The sequence below is a fragment of the Atractosteus spatula genome, chromosome 1, assembly GCF_055471065.1.
Source record: "Atractosteus spatula isolate fAtrSpa1 chromosome 1, fAtrSpa1.hap1, whole genome shotgun sequence".
Lineage (NCBI taxonomy): Eukaryota > Metazoa > Chordata > Actinopteri > Semionotiformes > Lepisosteidae > Atractosteus > Atractosteus spatula.
In genome coordinates this window covers 61,964,039-61,987,322 of record NC_142706.1, presented here as the reverse complement: position 1 = coordinate 61,987,322, position 23,284 = coordinate 61,964,039, and the positions used below count along the sequence as shown (strand labels likewise).

The 23,284-nt window shown below is 49.7% G+C and overlaps 1 protein-coding gene across 1 annotated transcript in view; it reads left to right on the top strand.

Moving 5' to 3' along the window:
* map3k12 (mitogen-activated protein kinase kinase kinase 12) overlaps window positions 1-22,973 on the top strand; it is a 29,316-nt gene extending 6,343 nt beyond the window's left edge. The window contains exons 3-13 of the mRNA XM_088914954.1: window positions 3,841-4,032; window positions 4,715-4,873; window positions 8,584-8,742; window positions 10,086-10,194; window positions 11,751-11,860; window positions 12,276-12,392; window positions 13,239-13,376; window positions 13,859-14,558; window positions 15,745-15,815; window positions 18,013-18,301; window positions 19,816-22,973. Coding sequence (XP_088771080.1) covers window positions 3,841-4,032; window positions 4,715-4,873; window positions 8,584-8,742; window positions 10,086-10,194; window positions 11,751-11,860; window positions 12,276-12,392; window positions 13,239-13,376; window positions 13,859-14,558; window positions 15,745-15,815; window positions 18,013-18,301; window positions 19,816-19,914 — 2,143 coding nt within the window. The 3' untranslated portion in view covers window positions 19,915-22,973. The remainder of the gene's footprint in view (window positions 1-3,840; window positions 4,033-4,714; window positions 4,874-8,583; window positions 8,743-10,085; window positions 10,195-11,750; window positions 11,861-12,275; window positions 12,393-13,238; window positions 13,377-13,858; window positions 14,559-15,744; window positions 15,816-18,012; window positions 18,302-19,815) is intronic.
* The last annotated feature ends 311 nt before the right edge of the window (window positions 22,974-23,284 follow it).

Sequence of the window (23,284 nt, the reverse complement as noted above, 5' to 3'; positions counted from 1 at the left end):
GCAAATCACTCCTGAGAATCTTCTCAGTTCAAGACTTAAACTGTTTAGCTTATTTAGCCTGTCATTAGTAGGATGAGTAGGATGTAGGCAGCACGGTGGCTCAGTGGTTGGCATTGCTGCATTGCAGCGCTGGGTCCCTGGGTTCAATTCCTGGGGTGCTGTCTGTGTGGAGTTTGCATGTTCTCACCATGTTTCCTCCCACCGTCCAAAGACTTTCTTGTAGGTTGAGTGGCACCTGGGAGAATTGGCCCTGGTGTGAGTGTGTGTGTCTGCCATGTGATGCACTGGTGTCCCGTCCAGGGTGTGTCTCCCCTTGCTGGGATAAGTTCCGGCTCCCCCGCTATCCTGTGTTGTCTAAAACGATTCGAGAGGGGATGGATGGACAGGTTCTCCCTTTAAGCCCAGGAATATTCCTATTGGGATGGATTCCAGGGCAAGCAATGTAAAAATATATTTGTGACATGGAGGCTAAAACTGTACTTTTGTGTGAAAGGTTACAAATGAGAGGAGGGTGTCTGGCCCATCCAGTTCATTGGATTTCTAGTAGCTGATGACTAGCAGCCTTAACTTGAAAGAAGACAGAGCGCTGCTGGGGTGGTGGTGGTAATAATAATAATAATCATCATCATTGTCATCTACAGAGATCGAATGCATATTTGCTTCACCAGTCATTTGCAATACAGGCTACACGTACGCTCTTAATAATAATAATAATTCCTTACACTTATTGGGGTGGAGTGGTCGCACTGTGGCTAAGGATCTGCGCCTGTGGCTGGAAGGTTGCCGGTTTGTATCCTGCGGCCGGCAGAGGAATCCTACTCCGTTGGGCCCCTGAGCAAGGCCCTTAACTCCAACTGCTCTGGGGGTGCTGTATAAATGGCTGATCCCATGCTCTGACCCCAAGCTTCTCTCTCCCTGTCTCTGTGTCTCTGTGCCTGTGTGTCTCATGGACAGCAAGCTGGGGTATGCGAAAAGACAAATTCCTAATGCAAGAAATTGTATATGGCCAATAAAATGATCTTAATCTTATATCATTTTTCTGGACACTCCACTCAAAGCACTTTACAGGTAATGGGGACTCCCCTCCACCACCACCAGTGTGCAGCCCCACCTGGATGATGCGACGGCAGCCATAGTGCGCCAGAACGCTCACCACACACCAGCTCTCAGTGGGGAGGAGAACAGAGTGATGAAGCCAGTTTGTACATGGGGATTATTAGGAGGCCATGATTGGTAAAGGTCAAAAGGAAATTGGGCCAGGACGCCGGGGTAACACCCCTACTCTTTTCGAGAAATGCCCTGGATTTTTAATGACCACAGAGAGTCAGGACCTCGGTTTTACATCTCATCTGAGAGACGGAGCCCTTTTTTATGGGAGTTTGTTGGCTGGGGTCTTCTCAACCTTCAGTGAAAGTCCTGTGTCACAAACCGGCCGTCTTACAGGAGTCAGTGTTGCAGTGGTGCTGGGGAGAGAAGACTCGTCTGCTCCAGTTGGCGCTAAATGGCGTTATTGAGCAGACGTTCGGGTTGAGGCCACATTCACTCCCACTACTCTGCCCATAAAAGTTCCCTGGTTGAGCAAGGCACCTCATGCGCCTCTCTGGCACCCCTCCCTCCACCCCAACGTCTTCCACAGGCCCTTTAAGGGCCACATTTGCATCCTCCCTCTTCTGCGTCCTTTTTCTTTTCTCGCACCCGTTGTAGTATTTTCTAAATTTGGCCCTGTCTCTGCTTGTGCTCGCCATTTTCCCACCGGCTCCCTTTTTTCCCCAAGCTAGTTGAGTTGTGCCACAATAACTTGTAGCTGGCAGCTGAGGGCCTATGATGTAGGGTAGTTAGTGTGGGACAGGCCTCCAGTTCTGAATAAAGCACCTGCTCTCCCACTAACTAGATTTCATCTCGAGTTAAAATAAGAGTTTTGTGTGGAGCTTTATTAAAATATTTAAACATGTATTTTTATGCGTGTGTGAAGTGGGATTGGGGGAGGGGGGGGTAGGCCGGCACGGGGCCCCCCAAAGCACGGGGCCCTGGGCAGCCGCCCCCTTCGCCCCCCACTTTGAGACGGCCCTGGTCAGACGGCTGGTGGCAAAAATCTGACTTGGGGTCCTCCTTCCCCCCTTGGAGATACCCAAGTCACGGCTGAGGCGCCTTCTCAAACCGACAGCTCGGAAACTGGGAGAGGACAGACTAAAACAAATAACTGTCCGTTCTAAATTGCTAGCATTTGTCGTTGTTTTTTTTTTTTAATAGAGAGCCCTGACAATAAGCTTTTCCCCAAGACAGCGAAAGGTTTTTCGGACGATCCCCCCGCCCGCTCCATCTCGCCAGCTGACAAGCGGGAGCAAAGCTGCTGAGTCGTCAGCTCGACTGCGGTAAAATTCAGAGTCGTGCTGAATTACAGGCTGTCTGGGATTAAAATGGAAGGGGAATCAATTTCTCTCATCTACTCCTAACTCCGTTAAGTAACTCTCTCTCTCTGCACCAGCCAGTGCTCTGACCTCACAGCAGTGCTGGAAACTTCAGAGCTACGGGGCACTGTTTCTGATTCCTGTGCTCTGCACATTGCCAAGATCAGTCTAAGTGCACTCCAGACTGTTGCCATGGTTACCTTCCCTGGTGAGAAGCGGGCATCACGAGGCAGAGAGCCGTGGGTTCAGGTTTCAGTGCTAATCCCCAGACACACGGTCTGACGCCGAGAGCTGGGCACAGAACGGTTAAGATGTGGGCATGGACTCCGACAGTTACGCGACAGGCTGCTGAATGCCATCAAACCAGCATTTTATTTTTTAAAAGAAGACACCGAAAGCAAACATCCTTTGCACCACGGCCCAGCAATCTTGGGTGATCCTGGAATCTGAGACGGCAGCTGTGCAGAAGGTGTGTTGCCCACCAAAGCACTGACCAAATCAGAGCTGTCTAAAAGGAGGTCAGGTTTCTCTGAGTGGTCATACATTGCTCTAGCTCATGTAAATCTCTGTGATGGGTGTAGGCCACACCATTAGGACTCATTACCTGCCTCTTTGTGTCCAAGTAAAGTAACTCTGTGAGACTCAGAGCCTCCGAGGATGAGATGATAAAGCACTGATACCTGTGACAGGCTGAGCAGCCTTAAAAGTTGCACGCTTCTGCAGTATTCAGAAAAACAAAAGATACCAAAATTTTGTCTTAATGCAATACACACATCTTTAGTATAACTAATTAAGCACAGATCAACCTTCTTGATTAAACATGCATAGAATGGCTGGAGCAATGGATACATCCTGGAGGAATTGGATTCTTCAGCCACATAGGAGCCCACTGCTAACACCAGTGGAGGTGAATTGCATGCTGCCCCATCATCAAAATTAGCAGTAGCAGGACCGGACATCCAACAACATTAATGCAACTAAGATGAATCTGATTATGATATTGATAAGTGTGAACCGTAGTTTTCTGTAGCTGTAAGTCAATATTGTTTTGTCACTGCGGTCACATACGTCAGGCTGGTCCAGCTCAAGATACTGGAGAGGCCGGTGTGTCTGCAAGCAGGCAGCACCTGAAGAACTGGGAGATAATTGGTAAATTGGTCCAATGAAGCTAATTAGCAAGCCAATTTAGGTGATGAAGAGCTGAGTTGGAAAGATAATCTGAAGGTGCATCAGACCATCAGGACTGGAGCTGGCCCACCCTCTCAGAGGTTGATATGCTTAGCTGGTAAGCAGGCGTAGTAGCATGGGAATCTGTGTTGGTAAGCAGACAGTGAAATGCTAGTCACTAGTACACCGGGAAAGGCTGGATGTGGTCAAAAACAGCATTCTGCTGCCGCCACAGTGTGTTGAACCCCACCTCTCTCTCCCCCAGGGGTGTGTGCACCCAGGCGCCCTGCTACTGCATCATCATGGAGTACTGCGCCCAGGGCCAGCTGTACGAGGTGCTGCGTGCCGGAAGAAAGATCACCCCCTCCCTGCTGGTGGACTGGTCCATGGGCATCGCGGGGGGCATGAACTACCTGCACCTGCACAAGATCATTCACCGGGACCTCAAGTCGCCCAAGTGAGTGTGGCAGCCTATCCTGCACTGCACGAGGCGGCTCGACAGCTGAGGGCAAGAGCCGTGAATTTAATTCATGCCTGCAGTCTGGGGATGGCAGACTTCCCATTGCATACCCTTCTCACTGCTTTCAGATTGTAAGAGCTGCAGGCTCTTGCACCAGTTGTGCCACTAAAGCTAACTTAGACATTTTTTGGTTCATAAATGTGTCCATGCAGTTACCCCAGAATAAGGTGGGAAACATTAAAAACCCAGTACCAGACATGTGTTTAAGAGCTTCCAACTGGTAAAACTTGCCGGTTCAAATCCTGTAGCCGGCAGAGGAATCCTACTCCGTTGGGCCCTTGAGCAAGGCCCTTAACCCCAGCTGCTCCTAGGGTGCTGTACAATAGCTGACCCTGCGCTCTGACCCCAAGCTTCTCTCCCTGTCTGTGTGTCTCATGGAGAGCAAGCTGGGGTCTGCGAAAAGACAGATTCCTAATGCAAGAAATTGTACAGGGCTAATAAAGTGATGTTATGATGTTATGTTGTGTTGTTATGCAATGGCAATCTTACAACGGTCATTACAGCTGTCACATGGCCTCCCACATTGTGGGTTGTACATCAAAGACACAAGGCCACTGCTTGAATGCTATGGAGAAATCACCTGGAGGATGGCTCTCGGCTCATTCTTTCTCTCTCTCAGCATGCTGATCACCTATGACGATCTGGTGAAGATCTCCGACTTTGGCACCTCCAAGGAGCTCAGTGACAAGAGCACCAAGATGTCCTTCGCTGGCACCGTGGCCTGGATGGCGCCAGAGGTGATCCGCAATGAGCCCGTCTCAGAGAAGGTGGACATCTGGTAAGGGTTTGAAAAGGGAGGGAGGGATAAACCAGCAACATCTCTTTTTACCTGTGCGTATATACACCTTGAGCTGCAAATATAAATTCCCACTTTAATATTAATAATCATCGGCAGCCGAAGTGCGCCACTCCGCTCACCATACATCAGCTGTCAGTGAAGAGGAGAGCAGAGGGATGAAGCCAGTTCATAGAGGGGGGTTATCAGGAGGCCATGAAGCCAAGATTTTTAAAGGCCAGGGGGACGTTTGGCCAGGACACCGGGGTTAATACCCCTATTCTTTTTGAGAAAACCGTTGGGATTTTTAATGACCACAGGAAGTTAGGACCTCAGTTTTACGTTTCATCCAAAAGTACGTTTTTTACAATATGGTGTCCCCATTACTATACCAGGGCATTAGGACCCACATAGACTGCAGGGTGAGCGTCTCCTATTGGTCCTTCTAACACCTCTTCCAGCAGCAACCTTAGCTTTCCCAGGAGGTCTCCCATCCAGGTACTGACACCTGCTGAGCTTCAGTGGGCTGCCAGTTGTGAGTTCTAGGGTGATATAGCTGCTTACTGCAAACTTTCTGGCCATCGCATTGACTTTGCTATTTACATGTATGGGAAACCAGACAATCTCTATGACATCTTATTAAAAGTTGTTTCAAGCCTGTTTTGTATTGCGGTGTACAGGTCCAAAAGTGTCCGTTGCTAGACCAGAGAAGGTGATGGCAAGTCCTTTTCATTGCTGATCATCCTGATTAGACGCAAAGCGTTAAACATCTCCTCAGAAGGAGGGAGATTTAGCTGGAGGAGTAGACAGCTGGTGCGTCACTACCAGGACATCTCTCTTGAAAATAATTCAATAATTGATTTTGCCAGATGCACAATGCTAAAATAACCCAAAAGGCCCTCTGTCTGGCTGGGTGCCCACTCTCCATTTGCAGAGAAGACAGAACTCAAATTCTGGAGTCTGTGGGAAAGGTTTCTGAAAGAACTCCAAAAAAATGACATCCCTACGTCCTCGGGAGACTTTCAAAGCAATAGTATGCATTTGCCTCTCTGTTTCCCACACTGCAGTGAATGTCCACAGTGTGCTTATCTGCACCTTCGAAAAACCATCATTAAAATGTTGCTTAGAGATATTGAAAAAAGTTCTTGTTCGCAGCTGTCCAGCAATAGAAACAAGAAATAACCAGTGTGCTGAGGAGCAAGTCCTACAGATTGTCTCCATCCTTGCTCTGTCTCCAATTATATAGCAGGATTTGGGGGACGATATAATTGTACGTGTTTACATGATTCTCTACTCATTTTGACTTGTCGCTTTTGCCATGCCGAGCATTTCTTCCACCAAAAAAAACCCCACTTGCTCCAATTAGGATTTTAATCGCGATTTGCAAAGGACCTGCAAACATTTGTGGACTGTGGCATGCTATTTCTGTCCTGGCACGGATTTCGTACTGTTTGTCTTAGTCCTGCAGTGTCCGGAATGACACACTGATGACCGTGAATTCGAACAGGCTGCTATCCGTGGTGGCAGAGGGGAAAGAAAGCACAAACCGAGACAAACGCGACGCGAGACAGCTGCGCTCCAAGCTAAGACCCCTGCGAGTGCTCCGCGCCCGCTAGTGAAGAACTGACAAACGCTTTTTGTGCAGAAGACAGCTGGCTCTCTGGGGTCGTAGCTGCCCTAGTGAGCTCCCCACGTGCCCACGGCCTCAGCACACTGAGGGGGCAGTCAGACAGCGGGGGGGGGGGCGGGAGGGAGATCCCCCCCCCCTCCTGTTCCCAGTGAGTGAGTTGTCATGCCAGCAGCTGACTCAGCAATGCCAGCTCTGGCATCGCAGTGGTGCCACCCACCCCCCACCCCCCCGCCACAGAGACGCTCGGGGAGGAAGGACGCTGTGAATGAAAGCCTAATAAAAACAGCGGCACTCTAATTACCCAGCCGGCACTCTCTTCGCCTAATGCGGCCTGTCACAGCAAGGCGGGCCCACGCCGCCACACAGAGAGCCTTATTAAAGAGCCTTCTCTCTGCTGGCACTGCGCCACACCTCCACATGGGGTAATTAGTAGGAGGTGGCAGAGGGCAGTTTTTGGGAAGGACAGGCTGGTTTTAATGGGGGTGCTGGTGAGGGGTACAGATGCTTGCGACAAACACCACAGCTTGGCCGGACCCCTCCCCCCAAAACACGTGGTAAGACCCCAGAATGGCCTCGCCTGGTCCGCGCACAATTCTGAGGCCCATCCTGCTCACTGAGCCCAGCCTGCGTAGACCAAAACTGTCCTCAGTCTGATACCTGGCCCGAAGTCTGTCTACAAAAGTGAGCTAAATGTCATCTTCGTGGTGGCAGGAAATTGAAAAAGCAACATTCAAACCCCGGTAAATGCTTAGGAACAGGGGAAGAAATGAAATCATGCAAAGGAGGGAAATTAGGGGTCATTAAAAAGAACTTGAACAAGCAGAGTGTGTTCTGATAGGAAGGGAACTATTTTCCAGGTGTTGTATTGGAACGAAACTTCTTGTAGTACCCTATGCTGGCATGTGGTTATATATACGCACTATATATATGTAGATGAAGGCAGGGCAACAGTCTATATACGTGTTGTGTAATGCTGTGCAGCTCATTGACAACATCTTGGATTGAAATGTCAGTTTCAGGTGCACATGCGGTAATTTCCATTTCTTTGGCAAGAAGCTTTCAAAACCTCTCCCATGCCAGATTAAAAATTGAAAGGACGCTAGCTGTGTTAACTCAGGCTAGAACGAGGCTGTTTAAACATTAACAAAACCCATGAAGACTCCGGGCAAATCCCTCTGCTATATATTAGCTGAAACGGTATCTCTTAAATGTGTTTTATGGAAGGGCAGCACAGAAGGAAGGATCGTTTATTTCCTGAAGCTGCAATGTGAACTGAGCAAAGAAAGACATGAGAAAATTCCCCTTCATCTTACAGCTTTATGCATAACTTCCAAAAACATTGACAGGTGAATAAAAATGAGTCCATAATGTTAGATGATAAGTCTTAAATTTTGTTATTGCGCTTGTAGCTACACTGTTTCTCAGTCTTCCGCACACAAGTCCTGCTTATTCTCTGCCACTGTGCTGTGGTCACCATGGTGATTCCGACAGCTGCAGTGTGGTGTTGACTGAGGCCTTGTTGTCACCCTTGAGGCCTGGGGCTCTCCTGGGTCTCACAACCAGCACCTGACTGGGGCTCGATCCACGCCTGGCTGCACTAAAGAACCGGCGTCGGGAAGTCTAGGCCAGGGCCCCTGGGACACAGACTCCGCTTCACAGACTCCTAGTTACAAATCCACCCCAACAGGCAGAAATGCCTCAGCTGGTAATGTCTTCCTTTAAACCTTTCACAAAAAACAAAACGCTGTTGAAGATCAGCTGTCAACAACTCGGTCTGCAGCCACGTTGAGGATGGAAGTCCGGCAAGTTCTGTAGGCCTTTTTTTGAGGCATCAACTACTGTAACTGGTAAAATTGGTCCAATGTCCAAAGTGAGCTGTGAGCTGAGTGACCTAATGAAGAGCCGAGGCAGAATGACAGGAGGCCCTACAGCCCTGGAAGATTGAATCTGTTGATCTCCTCTGTCGGGGTGAGGTGGCAGAGCACAGAGACTTGAGAGGGAGGCGGTGTCACCCAGAGGCGGGGGCTGGTGGATGCTGGCCAGAGCTGACACAGAGCGTGTCCCCTCTACCCCTGTCCCGCAGGTCGTTCGGCGTGGTGCTGTGGGAGATGCTGACGGGGGAGATCCCGTACAAGGACGTGGACTCCTCGGCCATCATCTGGGGAGTGGGCAACAACAGCCTGCAGCTGCCCGTGCCCGAGAGCTGCCCCGACGGCTTCAAGATCCTGCTGCGCCAGTGCTGGTGAGGGGCAGGGAGGCTGGTGGGCTGGGGGCGGAGGCACTGGACTGGAGGACTGGCAGAAAACCGGGGCCCCAGACCTCCACTGTGGAGAAAACCAGGGCCAGGGGGAGAACCCGTTAGCTCTCAGTCTCATTCATGCCCTGATGTGGGAGTGTGTGCTGGTTGTCTGCCACCCCTATTATCATGTCTTCTTCCTGGTAATTGTTTTAATTAGATCTAAATGGGTTGTTTTTCTAGAGTCCCCATACAGGAGGCAAACACTAGCCCATCGTGAGGCAGATTTTGGATATGTCGTACTGTGCATTGTAAATTATCGGTCACTGCTTTCCCGTTTCTTCCATCCAGGCCCTGGCTGGAAGAATAGTGGGCAGCCTGAAGTGTTATATGAGGACCTCAGACAGCCTCCAGGGCCATAGCACACCCCAGCATCCATCCATCCATTTTCTAACCACGTCTTCCAATACAGGGTCACAGGGGAGCTGGAGCTTATCCCAGCAGGCAGCAGGGGCAAGGCAGGGCACACCCTGGACAGGACGCCAGTCCATCACAGGACAGACACACACCTACTCACACCTCGGGGGAATTACTCTTTTAGCAATTAATTAGAAATCATTGCAAATCAGCAAGCTCCTTAATGCAGTGACCTATGTAATCATGGACTGTTGAACGGCACTTTTTGGAAACGTCTCCAGCATTCATTAAACAGAGTTATTCTATCTGAGGAAAACCTCACACTCAGTGAGACTGCGAGAAGACCTAGCTGAAGGAGAAGTTAGAAAGCAGTTTCTGCCACTGCTGGCATTTCAGGGGTGGAAAAAAAACACAAACAGTTTTATACTAGGAAAATGTCAGGCGTACACTTTTCTATGGTGGAAGGTTTGATGAATACTGCCCTAAGCCTACAGAAACACCTCTCAACGCCCTCTGTACTAGATTAACCAAGACCATGTCTAACAAGACTATATTCTAACTGCTTTATCCAGTTCAGAGTCACGGGAGAGCCAAAATCTATCCCAGCAAGCAACAGGCGCAAGGTAATATACACCCTGGACAGGACACCAGTCCATCGCAGGGCACACATAGACACACACTCACAATTTTCCGAGAACCCAATTGACACAAAAGGGCCAACTGTGGGAGGAAACCTAAGCGAACACAGGGCAGAACACGCAAACTCCTCGCAGACAGGAGGGTGGCGGCTGGTTCGGGGCCCAGTCAATCCTCATTTCCTCCGCGGGCGTGATGGATAACACTCAGATCGAGATATCTTGAGTGGCGGCGCCCTACATACACGGAGACCCAGGAAGCCTTAAAATCTCTTCCTCTCTCCTCTCCGTCCCCAGGAACTGCAAGCCCAGGAACAGGCCCTCCTTCCGGCAGATCCTCCTGCACCTGGACATCGCCTCGGCCGACGTGCTGTCCACCCCGCAGGAGACCTATTTCAAATCCCAGGTACCTTCGCCTGCTCGCCCATTCACTGAGGAAATCAAACAGGGGGACGCCCTAACCTCCCCCCCCCCCCCAAACACACCCCACTCCTCCTCTCCATTCAGCATGGTGACGCAAATGACCGAAATGATGAAAAGCCTCCCCCGTCTGACCTTGCCCCCACCCCCTCCTGCAGTTGATTCCCCCTGGCCAGCGTGACGTCAAGAGAGCCCTGCAGCACTGACGGGCCCCATTGATTGCTTTAATAGCAGCCGAGCGGCAGGCTGGGTCCTGGACTGTCAGGAGAGTCCATTAGCTTAATCATCACAACCCTCCCCCCCCTCCACACTCACACTCCCGATGCCTCCTGCTAACACACACACACACACACACACACGCCGCACAGGACAGGACAGGATTGCGATGCTGCAGTGAAAGGCAAGGTTACAAGGCGGTAGCGGCACTGCTGCTGCAGAAGACACCGTCCTGCTTGAACACCTTTCAGAGTCTTCTGAGGGGGCATGCAGCTCTAGGACTTGATGTCCCACATGCTCACCAGCCTGGCCGACTTCTCACCTGAACTCTTAGTTCAGTTAAAGTCATTCAGGTGGCACTACAGGACAGGAGGTGGAGGGGGGGGGCATTTTCAATCAGATTATTTGCCTTCTGAAACAGGATGCACTACTAAGAGGTGTCCTGCTATTCTTCTCTGCACCAGTAACTGTGGCAACCCCTGTTTGACCCCGCGGGCCAGAGCCAGTATCTCTTGCAGATTTCACCAAGCGGCAGGGTAGCCATCTAGAGATCTGATGCATATTTGCCTCACCAGCCATTTGCAATACAGGCTCTTAATAATAATAATTCCTTACACTTATATAGCACTTTTCTGGACACTCCACTCAAAGCACTTTACAGGTAATGGGGATCCCCTCCACCACCACCAGTGTGCAGCCCCACCTGGATGATGCGACAGCAGCCATAGTGCGCCAGAACGCTCACCACACACCAGCTCTCAGTGGGGAAGAGAGCAGAATAATGAAGCCAGTTCAGAGATGGGGATTATTAGGAGGTCATGATTGGTAAAGGACCAGGGGATATTTGGCCAGGACACCGGCATAACACCCCTACTCTTTTCGGGAAAAGCCTTGGGGGTTTTTAATGACCACAGAGTGTCAAGACCTCGGTTTTATGTCTCATCCGAAGGACGGCGCCTTTTTACACGAAAGTGTCCCCGTCACTATCCTGGGGCATTAGGACCCACACAGACCGCAGGGTGAGCGCCCCCTGCTGGCCCCACTAACACCTCTTCCAGCAGCAACCTTAGTTTTTCCCAGGAGGTCTCCCATCCAGGTACTGACCAGGCTCACACCTGCTGAGCTTCAGTGGGCTGCCAGCTGTAAGTCGCAGGGTGATATGGCTGCTGGCTCTTATAACATTTTATACTGGTAATTGTTTCCTGTGGTTCCGTTTTCTTTTGTTGGCAAAGGGAAGACAGTGTGGGATTTTAGGTGGGCAGCAGCTGGGGTGGCGGAGCCGCTTGTAGGAGCTGGGGCTGACAAGCTGCGTGCTGTCTATCGCAGGCGGAGTGGCGCGAGGAGGTGAAGCAGCACTTCGAGAAGATCAAGTCGGAGGGCACGTGCCTGCACAGGCTGGACGAGGAGCTCATCAACCGGCGCCGGGAGGAGCTGAGGTATCCCACCTGGGGGGGCGGGGTGTTGTCACCCCAGATTCTGCAGGGCGTCTATTCAGTGTACAGTGTGACATTTCCAGTTTTGGAGCCCCAACACCCAAGTGTACAGTTTGTATATGTAGAAAGACCCCGAAGTTGCTTATATTATAATAATGCACAGGGCAGAGCCATTGACAGAACTGGAAATAAGCGTTTTCACTCTCTGACTGCAGTTTCAAAAAAAGTGCAGATTTTGTAACAATAAAAAGCATATTTATGAAAACAGTTTTGTTAGTGGAAAGGCGATGCATTGCCCATGAATGTGGAGCAGCAGAACTGGTAGATGAGCCGGCGTGGTGTCTAAACAGCACTCCGCTGCCCCGTGGGGCTCCAGGTGAAATGGCTGACAGCGCGGTCTTGCTCCCGGTGCTCACAGGCATGCCCTGGACATCCGAGAACACTACGAGAGGAAACTGGAGAGGGCCAACAACCTGTACATGGAGCTCAACGCCGTCATGCTGCAGCTGGAGCTCAAAGAGAAAGAGCTGCTCAGGTAAGGTGGGAGAGGCCCCAGGGTGCAGGGTGTAGGGCACAGGGTGAAGGGACAGGGCGTAGGGTTCAGATGAGGGCACAGGGAGCAGGGTGCAGGGTGAAGGGGAAGGGAGAGAGGACTGGCTGGGGGATGCGGGGTGGAGGGTGAAGGGGCAGAGTGTAGGTTGCAGGGACAGGTACAGGGAACAGTACACAGGGCGCCCACCATCCCACTGTAGAAGCCCTCCTGGGGCCGGTTGATCAAGGAAAATCTCCTAAGGCTGGGTGGAGGACTGGGGTGCTCTTAGATCTCATTCTGGATGTGTGCATGTGTGGAAATGTAGCCGTAAATCTTACCTTAGATCTTACATTTGAGCTGGTGCAGCATGGTCAAATGTTCTTGCTTCTTGACAAGAAGTGTGTAACTAGCATTCTTCTATTTCTGCATGAAATCCTACTGTTAATATATGGTTCTTATTTGTGTTTCTCTTTTAATTGAAAAAAAAACCTCTCCAGGAGTATTTGGGCAGCTCCTGCAGTCTGTGCATTTTCAGATGGGATGTCACGATTGGGGTTGGGATGCAGGCTGGGAACTGTATAGGGTTGATCAGGATCCTCCCTGCACTGCCTTTGGGGTTTATGTGGTGGCACCAGGAAAGTGTGGGACGTTTTGATGGGTGCAGAAGGTATGCTGATGGGAAAGTATGGGTGAAGCAGGAGTAAGCAAATATCCCACAGTCTGTAAAAGCATGTGCCGTATGTTTAACCCCCTCCCATACCCCGGGAGCACAGCAAAGCATCCCGTCCTGTCCAGCCTCTTCCTGCTGTGTGATGTTGCTGACTAGTCCCCCCCACCTGTGTTCCCCAGAAGAGAACAAAACCTGGACAAGAAGTACCCAGGGCTCTTCAAGCACCACAGCTCGCGCCAGGGAGGGCCCTCCAACTCCATGGAGAAGCTCATCAAGAAGCGCAACGTCCCGCAGAAGCTGCCCTCCCACAGCAAGCGGTGAGCAGCCCCTGGCCCCCTCTCCCTCGGCTGCTTCCATGCGTGTCTTCGCCTGAGTCCCGCTCCGGAGCAGTTCGACCCATTCAGCTGCGGGATCTTACCTGTAATGTTGGTTGACGACTTGGAGACGGGAGGCTTTTTTTGAGTTCATTTGCATAGAGATTAGAAATGTTATAGTGTCTGCAGCTCTTGTCCAAAGCAGTGAAAAGTGGTTTTGCAATTTTTTGAAAGATCTAATACAAAAGAAACAGCAGCACAATTTATTTGAAGGGTATGATTTATGGGGGGGGGGGAAGAAACGGAGAAACAGATGACCGAGAAGCTGTTCACACACTGCAGGTTATTAAATAACCCTCAACACAAGAAGGAAGATAAATGTTCCTCGGTAGTTTGAAATAGATTTCCTTTTACCTGAAACTGATGTGATGTTCAGTTGCTTGTCCTTCAGTTTCTCCCTCTTGTCTCTCTCTCTCTCCCCACAGGCCAGACATCCTAAAGTCGGAGGTGATTCTGCCCAAGCTGGACTCTTCCATGACCCAGGTCACCATCCCTGCCTGTCCCAACAAGGGCTCCACATCGCCGGGTCGGTCCCGGAGAGGAAAGACCCGCTACCGCAAGGCAGGGGGAAAGGGCAGCAGTGGAGATCTGGCAGGGCTGAAGGCTGCCCTCTCCCCAGCTTGTCGGGACCCGGCCGCACTGCCCACAAAGCACCTGGACCCTAGTGCCGCTCTGCGCGGGCTGCAGCACGACCTCCTTCTTAAAAAGATGTCCTCCTCTAGCCCAGACCTCATCTCCACGACCCTGGAAGCCGAGGAGCGCAACAGGGGAGAGCCTGGCTTGGACAGGGGCAGTCTCAGTGCTTCCGCGGGGCTGGAGGGGGCCGTGGCGGCCGAACCCGGGGGCGGTGCCGATGACCTCACTGAAACCCCGCCCCGCAGCGACACGCCCAGCGAAGACGCCGCCTCCATCCCGTTCTCCAGCAGCCCTGATTCGCCCTGCGGCAGGGGGGGCGCCACGGGGCGGAGTTCAGTGCTGGGCCAGCCCCGCCTCCCACAGGAGGGGGAGGAGAAAGAGGAGGGGCCTGGAGTGAGCCGAGCTCCAAGGGGAGCAGCCGGGGGCAGCAGCCAGCAGCACCTAACTCCTGCAGCTATTCTCTACAGGGCAGCTGTTACCCGTAAACAGGTACTGAGAATCCCTAAGCAAATCCTGTAGTTCCTATACTCTAGTGTACTTCAGCCCTCTCTCCCCCTTGAACCAACCACTCTAATGATGATACTTCAGCAGGTATCAACCACACGCGTCATTTATACCTTGTACAGTCTCTGATTTGCATCAGAAATGCATTCCAGGGCGTTTTGCACAAGAACCTTATTCAGATTTAATATTCCCAGAGTTCCTTGTTATAATGGGAGGGAGGCATCCCCCAGAAAAAAATTCCATCACCCTGACATAACAAAAACCTCATTCAGATGTGCATTAAAGGTAACATTCTCTAAGTACATACATGAAGTGCTACAAAGGAGAAGTGAAAAGAGCTGGGTTCTTCACTCGTCCGAGACAGACGGGAGGGGGAGGAAGGCCTGACCTTGGCCCCCAGGAGGAAATCTCTGCCCCTGTGTGCAGCAGGAAGGCCGAACACCCGTGGCACACTCACCGCGATCTGGAAATGTCCCGTTTCGCGTCTCGAGAAGGTCAACATACGTTTCAAAGCGCTCATGAGTTACTCGTGTGGAACAGTTCAGTTTATTTTGAAACGTTTTTGAGCCTCGAGCTGTCCACAGGAGAGCTGTCCTGCATGAAGACGCTGATAAGACTGGCACACGGCCGCTGAACAGTGCGTGGTGTTGGCGTTAGGCCAAGCAGAACGTTGGAACATTATTTCAAATGATATATAATGTCAAACTACATCTACCATTTTCATCCGAATCACAGTTGTGGGGGGGCCAGAGTCTGTCTGACAAGCAAGAGGCGCAGGGCTGGGTACACCCTGAGTGGGACGCCAGTCCATCGCAGGACAGATACAGACACAGACACACACAGGGCTAATTTTCCCAGAATCCAATTAACCTACCAGCATGTCTTTGGAAGAAACCCATGCAAACACGGGGAGAACCTGCAAACTCCCCACAGAAAGAACCCCAGGTCTGGAATTGAACCCGGGGCTCCAGCACTGCGTGGCTGCAATGCTAACCACTGCGTCACTGTACCGTCCAAATAAATGTCAGACTGCAGTACCCAATGTGGTGATAACCTTGAAACTATTATTTTTCACAATGTAACACAATTGTTAACTAATGCCATACCAGTGGGCCAGTCAGGATAACAGGGCGAAAACATGTGACCAGTTCCTCTCTTGTCTTGCTGACAGAAAAGGGGCGTGTCTTCAGAGGAGGAGGAGGGGGAGGTGGACAGTGAAGTGGAGTTGCCACGGAGACAGAGGTGAGCGGTTTATGGCAGATGTGTTGCGGTGCTCATCTGCCCTCTGTAGAGCTGAGAAAAGCCTGTGATCCCCCAGGTTCTTGGGTATTTTTAGACTTAAAATGTAATTGGACCTTTGTGAAAGTCTTAGGAAAAGAAGAAGATTACCTGAATAAATGTATGACTCGAAAGCACATTTGGATTATTTAATTAACAAAATAATCCAAACACAAGTCAATATGCACGTGTGAATAAGTCTGAACTGTTGGATTCAGTAACTGGTGACACCTTGAGCAGCCAAGACTTAACTAGACCTTTTCTGTTCCTGGAGCTTTCAGTTTCTCACGCCGACTTCAGGATTTCTGGCCCTTTCTTCCTTACAGAAGTGCAGAGGGTGTCCTTGCCTGAAGAGCTCGCTTGAAGTCAATCACTGGAAACCTCCGGCTGAGGCCCCTGTTGCTCAGCAGTTACTGAATAAACAGGTTCTCAGACATCTTCACACAACGATAGAACTCTTGGATCATCTTGTTAAATAATCCAAATATATCTTCTCTCTCTTTTTGTTGGACGTTCCATCAGGTTATCTGCATCATTTAATCAGGTTTTTCATCTTTCATTTAAAGGGGAACTGCGGTCCCAATTTCTCAGAACAGTTATTAAATCTCAGTAACAAAATAAATGTATTGAAGGTAGAGGGGAAAAAAAGACCATTTTCAAATTAAGCACAAAATCATGAACTTTGTGAAAGTACTGCAAGTCGCCATGTTGACGCAAACTCCCAGCGAGAGCTCCACGGCATTGTGACGTGATGAGGCCCTTCCTGCTCACTAGTCACTGTCCTGACTGATGTCATGTGATGTACGAGCGAATAAGTACAGGTTGTGCGGCACACATTTCAGTGCAGAAATGTTCCAACACGATCTGAATGCATGAGTTAACAAGTAAGTTCCAGTTATTGGCAAAACTCTCTTGAACTCGAGAGCATTATTTCTATTGGATTAAGAGAGATGTATTCAGAGGCCTGCTTGTTTAACAGTGTAATGGGGCCACTTCATCTCACTGGATGTTTTGTTGCCTCTTTCTGAATAACACAATATGGCACTGTGCATACCTGGGGATTTAGTTTATTCTCTACTATAAATCTGATGTCTTACAAGTTACTGTGTACATTTGGCTTTTATTCTGGTTTGAAATACACTCAATAATACTGATTCTTTCTAACCCCGAAATATAAAGATAGCATTGCAGTTCCCCTTTAAACGTTCATGAAATCGCGTTCTGTTTTAGGTCTAAAATGTACAAGAACCTCTAGAGGGGTTCACAAACCTTTACTCTGGTGGAGGGGGGGATGCAGATAGGGGCAAAGTATTGAAGGTCTCTCTCAGAACACCAGTTTGTAATGTGATTTGTTTTTTTGTATTTTTATAGAGTTTGTTAAGACTCAGTACCAAAAACACGAATCAGATTCTGTACTCTGAGATGTGTCTGTCAACACTTAGCATCACCGCTCATGGAAGCAGGGGCTATGCCATCTCAGGCAGTAGAGCTCCGTTTTCTCACTTGGTGTTTATGTCCGTATCATAAATGTGTGTGTGACATTGTCATCGAGGATTGGAGTCTAATTCTATCAGCAGCAATGAAGTTAGAAAATGATTGAAACAGCTATGTTTGCACAGATATTGATGAGCGTTTTTGTTAATACTTTGTCCAGCAGTGCACACAGTCAGCAATCACTTCTCTGTTCAGGTTTCTTTGTACAGGATATTGTTGCAACAGCCCATCCACTATAAATTACCCATTTACTATTCAGTGCAAGGTCCATCTGCCCTAATATAACTCACAAAGCATGACAGAGAAACATGCATATTCAAGCCTCAGGTTTGCTCCAAATATGACACAATTAGCCAGCCTCTGACAGGGGTACTGCAGCACATGAAAGCAGTGACGCTTTGCAGAATTGTGAGACTGAAAAAAATCAAATATGTTAAAGTTTTACTAGAGGTATGAACAGCTACAAGCTAGGCCTACCTGCACGTTTAAGAACATGTAGCAATTCTCCATTGAATCAATATTGGAACAACACAGGAAGATCATAGATTTTAACACGCTCAACATCTGGTGTGCAGCAAACACAATATGCCAGGGTGGGCCGCCAGCGGGACGGGGGAATGGGCAGATGAGCTGGCATCAAGTCCTTGTTGGTTCTCCACCCCTGCAGGCGGCCGGCAGGCATGACGAAGTGCCAGTCCCTGTCCACCTTCAGCTCGGAGAACCTCTCGGTGTCGGACGGCGAGGAAGGCAACACCAGCGACCACTCGCACAGCGGGACCCCGGACGTGGTCAGCACCAACACGGACGAGCGGCTGGACGACAAGTCGGACGACCTGCTGTCCCAGAGCTCCGAGATCCCGGTGGACGTGCTGCAGCAGTCGGACGGGCTCTCGGAGAAGGAGGCCGCGGTGCGCGAGGTCAAGACACAGCTCAACGCGGAGCAGAGCGCCTACGAGGTAACGCCACTGTCCGCCACAACTCCAACCCCCCCCCCAATGCCTGCTTAACAGCGAGTCGTACAGCGCGGATCTGCGGACCTAATCCCAGAGATCTGCTGTCTCTTTCTCAGTGTATCCCTGCTGAGCTCCGCCTGGCTTAATGGTCACCGTAGCACCGAAAGGTTACTGATCCTTGACCCAAGTCATGCCACAATAAAAATGCACCTCCTGAGTGGTAATGGCACTGTATAGTTTCCCTAGACTATATTCTGTAGCTGTGTTAATAAATATCCACCTTCTGCCCAAGCATCTGTGTCAGGCCCTGCGCCATTTTGTCCACCGATCCATTTTCTAATGGATTTTTCCAGTTCGGGGTCGTGGAGGAGCCGGAGCCTATCCCAGCAAGCAACAGGCGCAAGGCAGGGTACACCCTGGACGGGACGCCAGTCCATCGCAGGGCATAAACGGACACAGACACAAACACACACTCACGCCAGAGACAGTTTTCCCAGAAGGCAGTTAAACTACCAGTATGTCTTTGGACTCTGGGAGGAAACCAGAGCATGCATAAGGAAACCTATATAAACATGTGGAGAACTTACAGACTCCACGCAGACAGCACCCTAATGTCTGTAATAGAACCAGGGGTCCCAGCACTGCCTGCATGATTTTATAAAGCTCCTAAAACACCTCTTCTTCATTAGATGCACCAGACCATACAAAAATAAAGACACTGCTGTCCATACAAACTCCTCATGCACTGTCATCAATTGCGCCCCATAACAGTAAATATGACTGTTAACATTTATATGACTGTTTACTATAAACATTTACTAGGGAGGCCATTTAAAAAAAAAGCTCAGGCAAAACCACAATATGAAACCTTCAATGTAAGCGACTCTGACTTGAAGAAAAATAATACTTAAGCTTATTAGAATAAAAAATGGAATTGTGTGCTGTCGAGTGATAACAAATGTGTTCTGACAGTTTAGAAAACATGAGGTAGAAGGTTCAGAGGATTTTCAGGACCAAAGACATGTTTTCATCCCTGTTTCTTCAGCGGAATTGCACAGTTTTGAAAGTGCCAGTCCAGCAGGGGGGGAATTTCGCTTTGGGTGAAGAGCACTCAGCTGAGGGCCTTCTCACCTGGGACAGGGTGCTAGAAAAACCAGCTGACGTTTATTGGGAGTTTGAAAAATGGAGGAGGCTTTGCAGCTCGGCGAAAAGCTTTAAAAACTTTTCAGGGTATTCCAAGAAATCCCTTCACAAATATAGGTTTCTTAGCATTATGTTCTATAGAAGTGGCACTTTTCCTCTGCTGCAACGTGGCCTCTGTTGTCACATAAACAAAAGGTCACATGACCTCTCTGCCGTGATGCGTATGAAAGGTCACATGACCACTGCTGTAATGTGTATGAAAGGTCGCGTGACCTCTTCTGCGTCCCCATAGGTCGTGTAACTTACCACATCAACCTAGAATCCAGATAGAGCCCCTGTTCGTTCTAACACTAAGCTTTATTCCCCCCTTTCAGAACCCATCCCTCTATGACGACTCGGACTGCGACAGCGCCGAGCTGGACCACTCGGGCAGCGCGGAGGCCAGCCGTCCCTCCAACACTGTCACCTGGTGAAGACCCCAAGGACCCCTTTCCCACCAGGCATCTGTATATATATATCCCCCCGGCCCCTGTGGGGGCCAGTCTCACCTCATTACCAACCCCCACAGTCCCTGGCCAGCACCCCCCTCCACCCCCGGGGAACAGGGGGGCTTTTTTTCATCCTTAAATTTTAAATTTTTTAAAAAAAAGCTTCTTATTTATGGACTGATGATTCTGACTGCACAGGTGAAAGGAGAGGGAGGGACACTGGTCTGGTTCTGGGCTGGAGCTGGTCTGGTTCAAGGCTGGTTCTGGGCTGGAGCTGGTCTGGTTCTGAGCTGGGCTGGTTCTGGGCTGGGGCTGGTCTGGTTCAAGTTTGGTTCTGGGCTGGTTCTAGGCTGGAGCTGGGCTGGTTCTGGGCTGGAGCTGGGTTGGTCCTGGGGTGGGCTGGTTCTAGTCTGGTTCTGGTCTGGGGCTGGGCTGGTTCTAGTCTAGTTCTGGTCTGGGGCTGGGCTGGTTCTGGGCTGGAGCTGGGTTGGTCCTGGGGTGGGCTGGTTCTGGTTCTAGGTTGGAGCTGGGCTGGTTCTAGTCTGGTTCTGGGCTGGAACTGGGCTGGTTCTAGTCTGGTTCTGGTCTGGGGCTGGTCTGGGGCTGGGCTGGGATGGTTCTGGGCTGGAGCTGGGTTGGTCCTGGGGTGGGCTGGTTCTGGTTCTAGGCTGGAGCTGGACTGGAGCTGGTCTGGTTCTGGGCTGGAGCTGGGCTGGCACAGGCCATGAGCGCTCACCATGGTCCTGGACGGCAGCGGCTGCTGGTCTACACAGCTCTTCCTGGGGCCGGGACGCCTCTCAGGAGCCGCTCTCTTATCGTCGCAGAAGCAGGCGTTAGTCCAGGCCCGCGGGCCACAGGGCGACACCCTAACTTCCAGAAAGCTTGGGAAAGGTCAAAGAAACACGACGCTCCCGATATTCATATATATATATTTATAATTTTATTGTCGTGCTGCAGAGCCCGAAAGAACAACTGTTGTTTACATTTTTATTTTTTATTTCCGTTCACACTCCCAGCTGTCTTTTTTATATTCAGGGAACTGCATTTTCAAGGTTTACGTTGTCGATTTGGATGTTTTTCTTTCCTGTAAATAGTTCAGGTCTCTACACTGTACAAAGAGAAACATCTGAGAGACGGTATACTCTACACTGTAAAACACACTGGTGCTGATGCGGCGGCAGAGAGACACGGGTGCGGGGCGGTATTCCAGCTGCTGTAACTTCCAGGCAACACCGAGTCGGGGTGTGTGTGGGGAGGGGCTCCCAGTCCTGGTCCTGGACAACCCCACACTGCTGCTCGTCATTCCAGTGCAGCTCCCTTACAGCAGCGCTGCCTTAATTCAGACTGCGGGCGGCACGATGGTGCAGTGGCCACATTGACCTCAGCATGCCTCACAGCACTGGGGCTCCATGTCTCATGAATTAATAATAGTAATCTTATTTTATACAGCACCGTTAAAGGTGGCTTCTCAAAGTGCTACATAGAATGACAACAACAAAAAAGAAAAAATCCACAAGACATACACACTGAAAAAACACAATGAGAGGAGACAGTAGATGGGGGTACTGAATATGGTAGGAACAAAAGGGCTTTTACTTAATTGATCCTGTTATGTACCCCCATATATAACAGAATCAATTAAGTAAAAGCCCTTCTAAAGAAGAATTCCGTACCTGGGGTGCCCTCTGTGTGGAGTCTGTATGCTCTCCCCGTTTCCTCCCACAGTCCAAAATCATGCTGGTAGGTTAATTGGCTTCTGGGAAAACTGCTCCCTGTGCACATGGACTAGTGTCCCATCCAGGGTGTAGCCCGCCTTGTGCCCCTTGCTTACGGAGGCTCCGGCTCCCCTGCGACCTTGAATTGGAAGAAGCGCTTAGAAAATGGACAGATGGAGCTGTCTGTCTATTTTCAGCTTTTTAAACACGTTGGGAGGGAGGGAGGTGGGAGGCAGCTTTCACCTACTGTATTTCATAAGCAACATAAGATCTCAAACATTTGAGTAGAAAAGAAAACTTGTCAAAACATTACAACCGAGGAACGCATCAGCGCTTCAATGAGGTGATTAAGGTGGGCTGGAGCGAGGTGTGAGGGCCTTTAAAAAAAAAAAACCAGGACTGGTGGGTGACCTCTGTTCTGTGGGAACTATAACAAATACAAAATTACACAAACCATATGAAAGTATTCCAAAAGGAAAACTATCCCTTTAAGGTTCTGCTCAGGTGCACCTATATGCAACTGGAACTGTTTGGCACAGAGTGCTACAGACATGCAATTCAGATTCACTGCATGGGCTCAGCTCAGGACACCGGAGAGAGCCAGGGGCACGAACTGGGCTGCAAGGGCTCGTTGGCCAGGGCGAGAGCTGAAGCTGGTTAGGAGATTTCTGTGCTGCCCCTTGGCACTCTCTCTGGTGTCGGACCCAGAAGCAATACCAAACCAGACTAACCTAAGGTTTAAGGGCAAAGGTGGGGGTGGGGGGGGGGGAGGCAATGGCCTTCAAAAACAAAGCGAGATCTTTGTTTTTAAACTGTATGAATGAACGTTGGAGTGAGCAGCTTACGGCAAGTTAAGCCAAGTCCAACCTTTTTTTGCAACTCAAAAGTACCTCATCCAAGCAGACTACTGTTATGATCCCAAACAGTAGGTTTTTCTACATCTTCTAAAATGAGCACTTCTAACCTATCACCCTGAATTAAACAAAAGCTTATATATTTTGTATCTGGATGCAAGACTTCAGCAGCTCTGACCCTCAAGCGTTTCGCAACTCGTGATTTGTACTGAGACTTTTACGGGTGTTGCCAGCACAGTTAGGGAATACTGCCCTCTGGTGTTGAAAGGAGGCATTTGTAGGAAGTTTCCAATCATACTCTGGAAGCCATAAATCTCAGCCTCGTTTTAAAAAATGTAATTGTTAATGTTTTGTTTTGATTTTTTATACCGCATTATGTATTGTATCTGTGTACTATAGGAAATGTATTTAAAAAAAGAATGAGAAAAGGAAAACATAAAAGAGAAATTAAACTGCACTCTCGTTAGAACAGAAACCCGAAGGGAGTTTTTTTTGTTCGAAGCAAAGCGTTGCATGAAATCACCAATCTTAACGTTTTAGCCTTGAAACGCACATACCATCATCTTCCCATCCCTCCTAAGAAACAGTTGAATTACTAGTTAACTAGAATATAATTAATACAATTACTAGAACGCTAGAATGGAGCTTTCTAGGAGCACGATGTGTAAAGCCCTGTTACAAATGAGCACATTGCCTTACTCTGTTACCGCCTGTGCAGAGTTCAAGCAGGGAGCTGCGTCAGCATGCGTAGGCTACAAAGGAACAAGTAAAGGTTTATTCCATGCT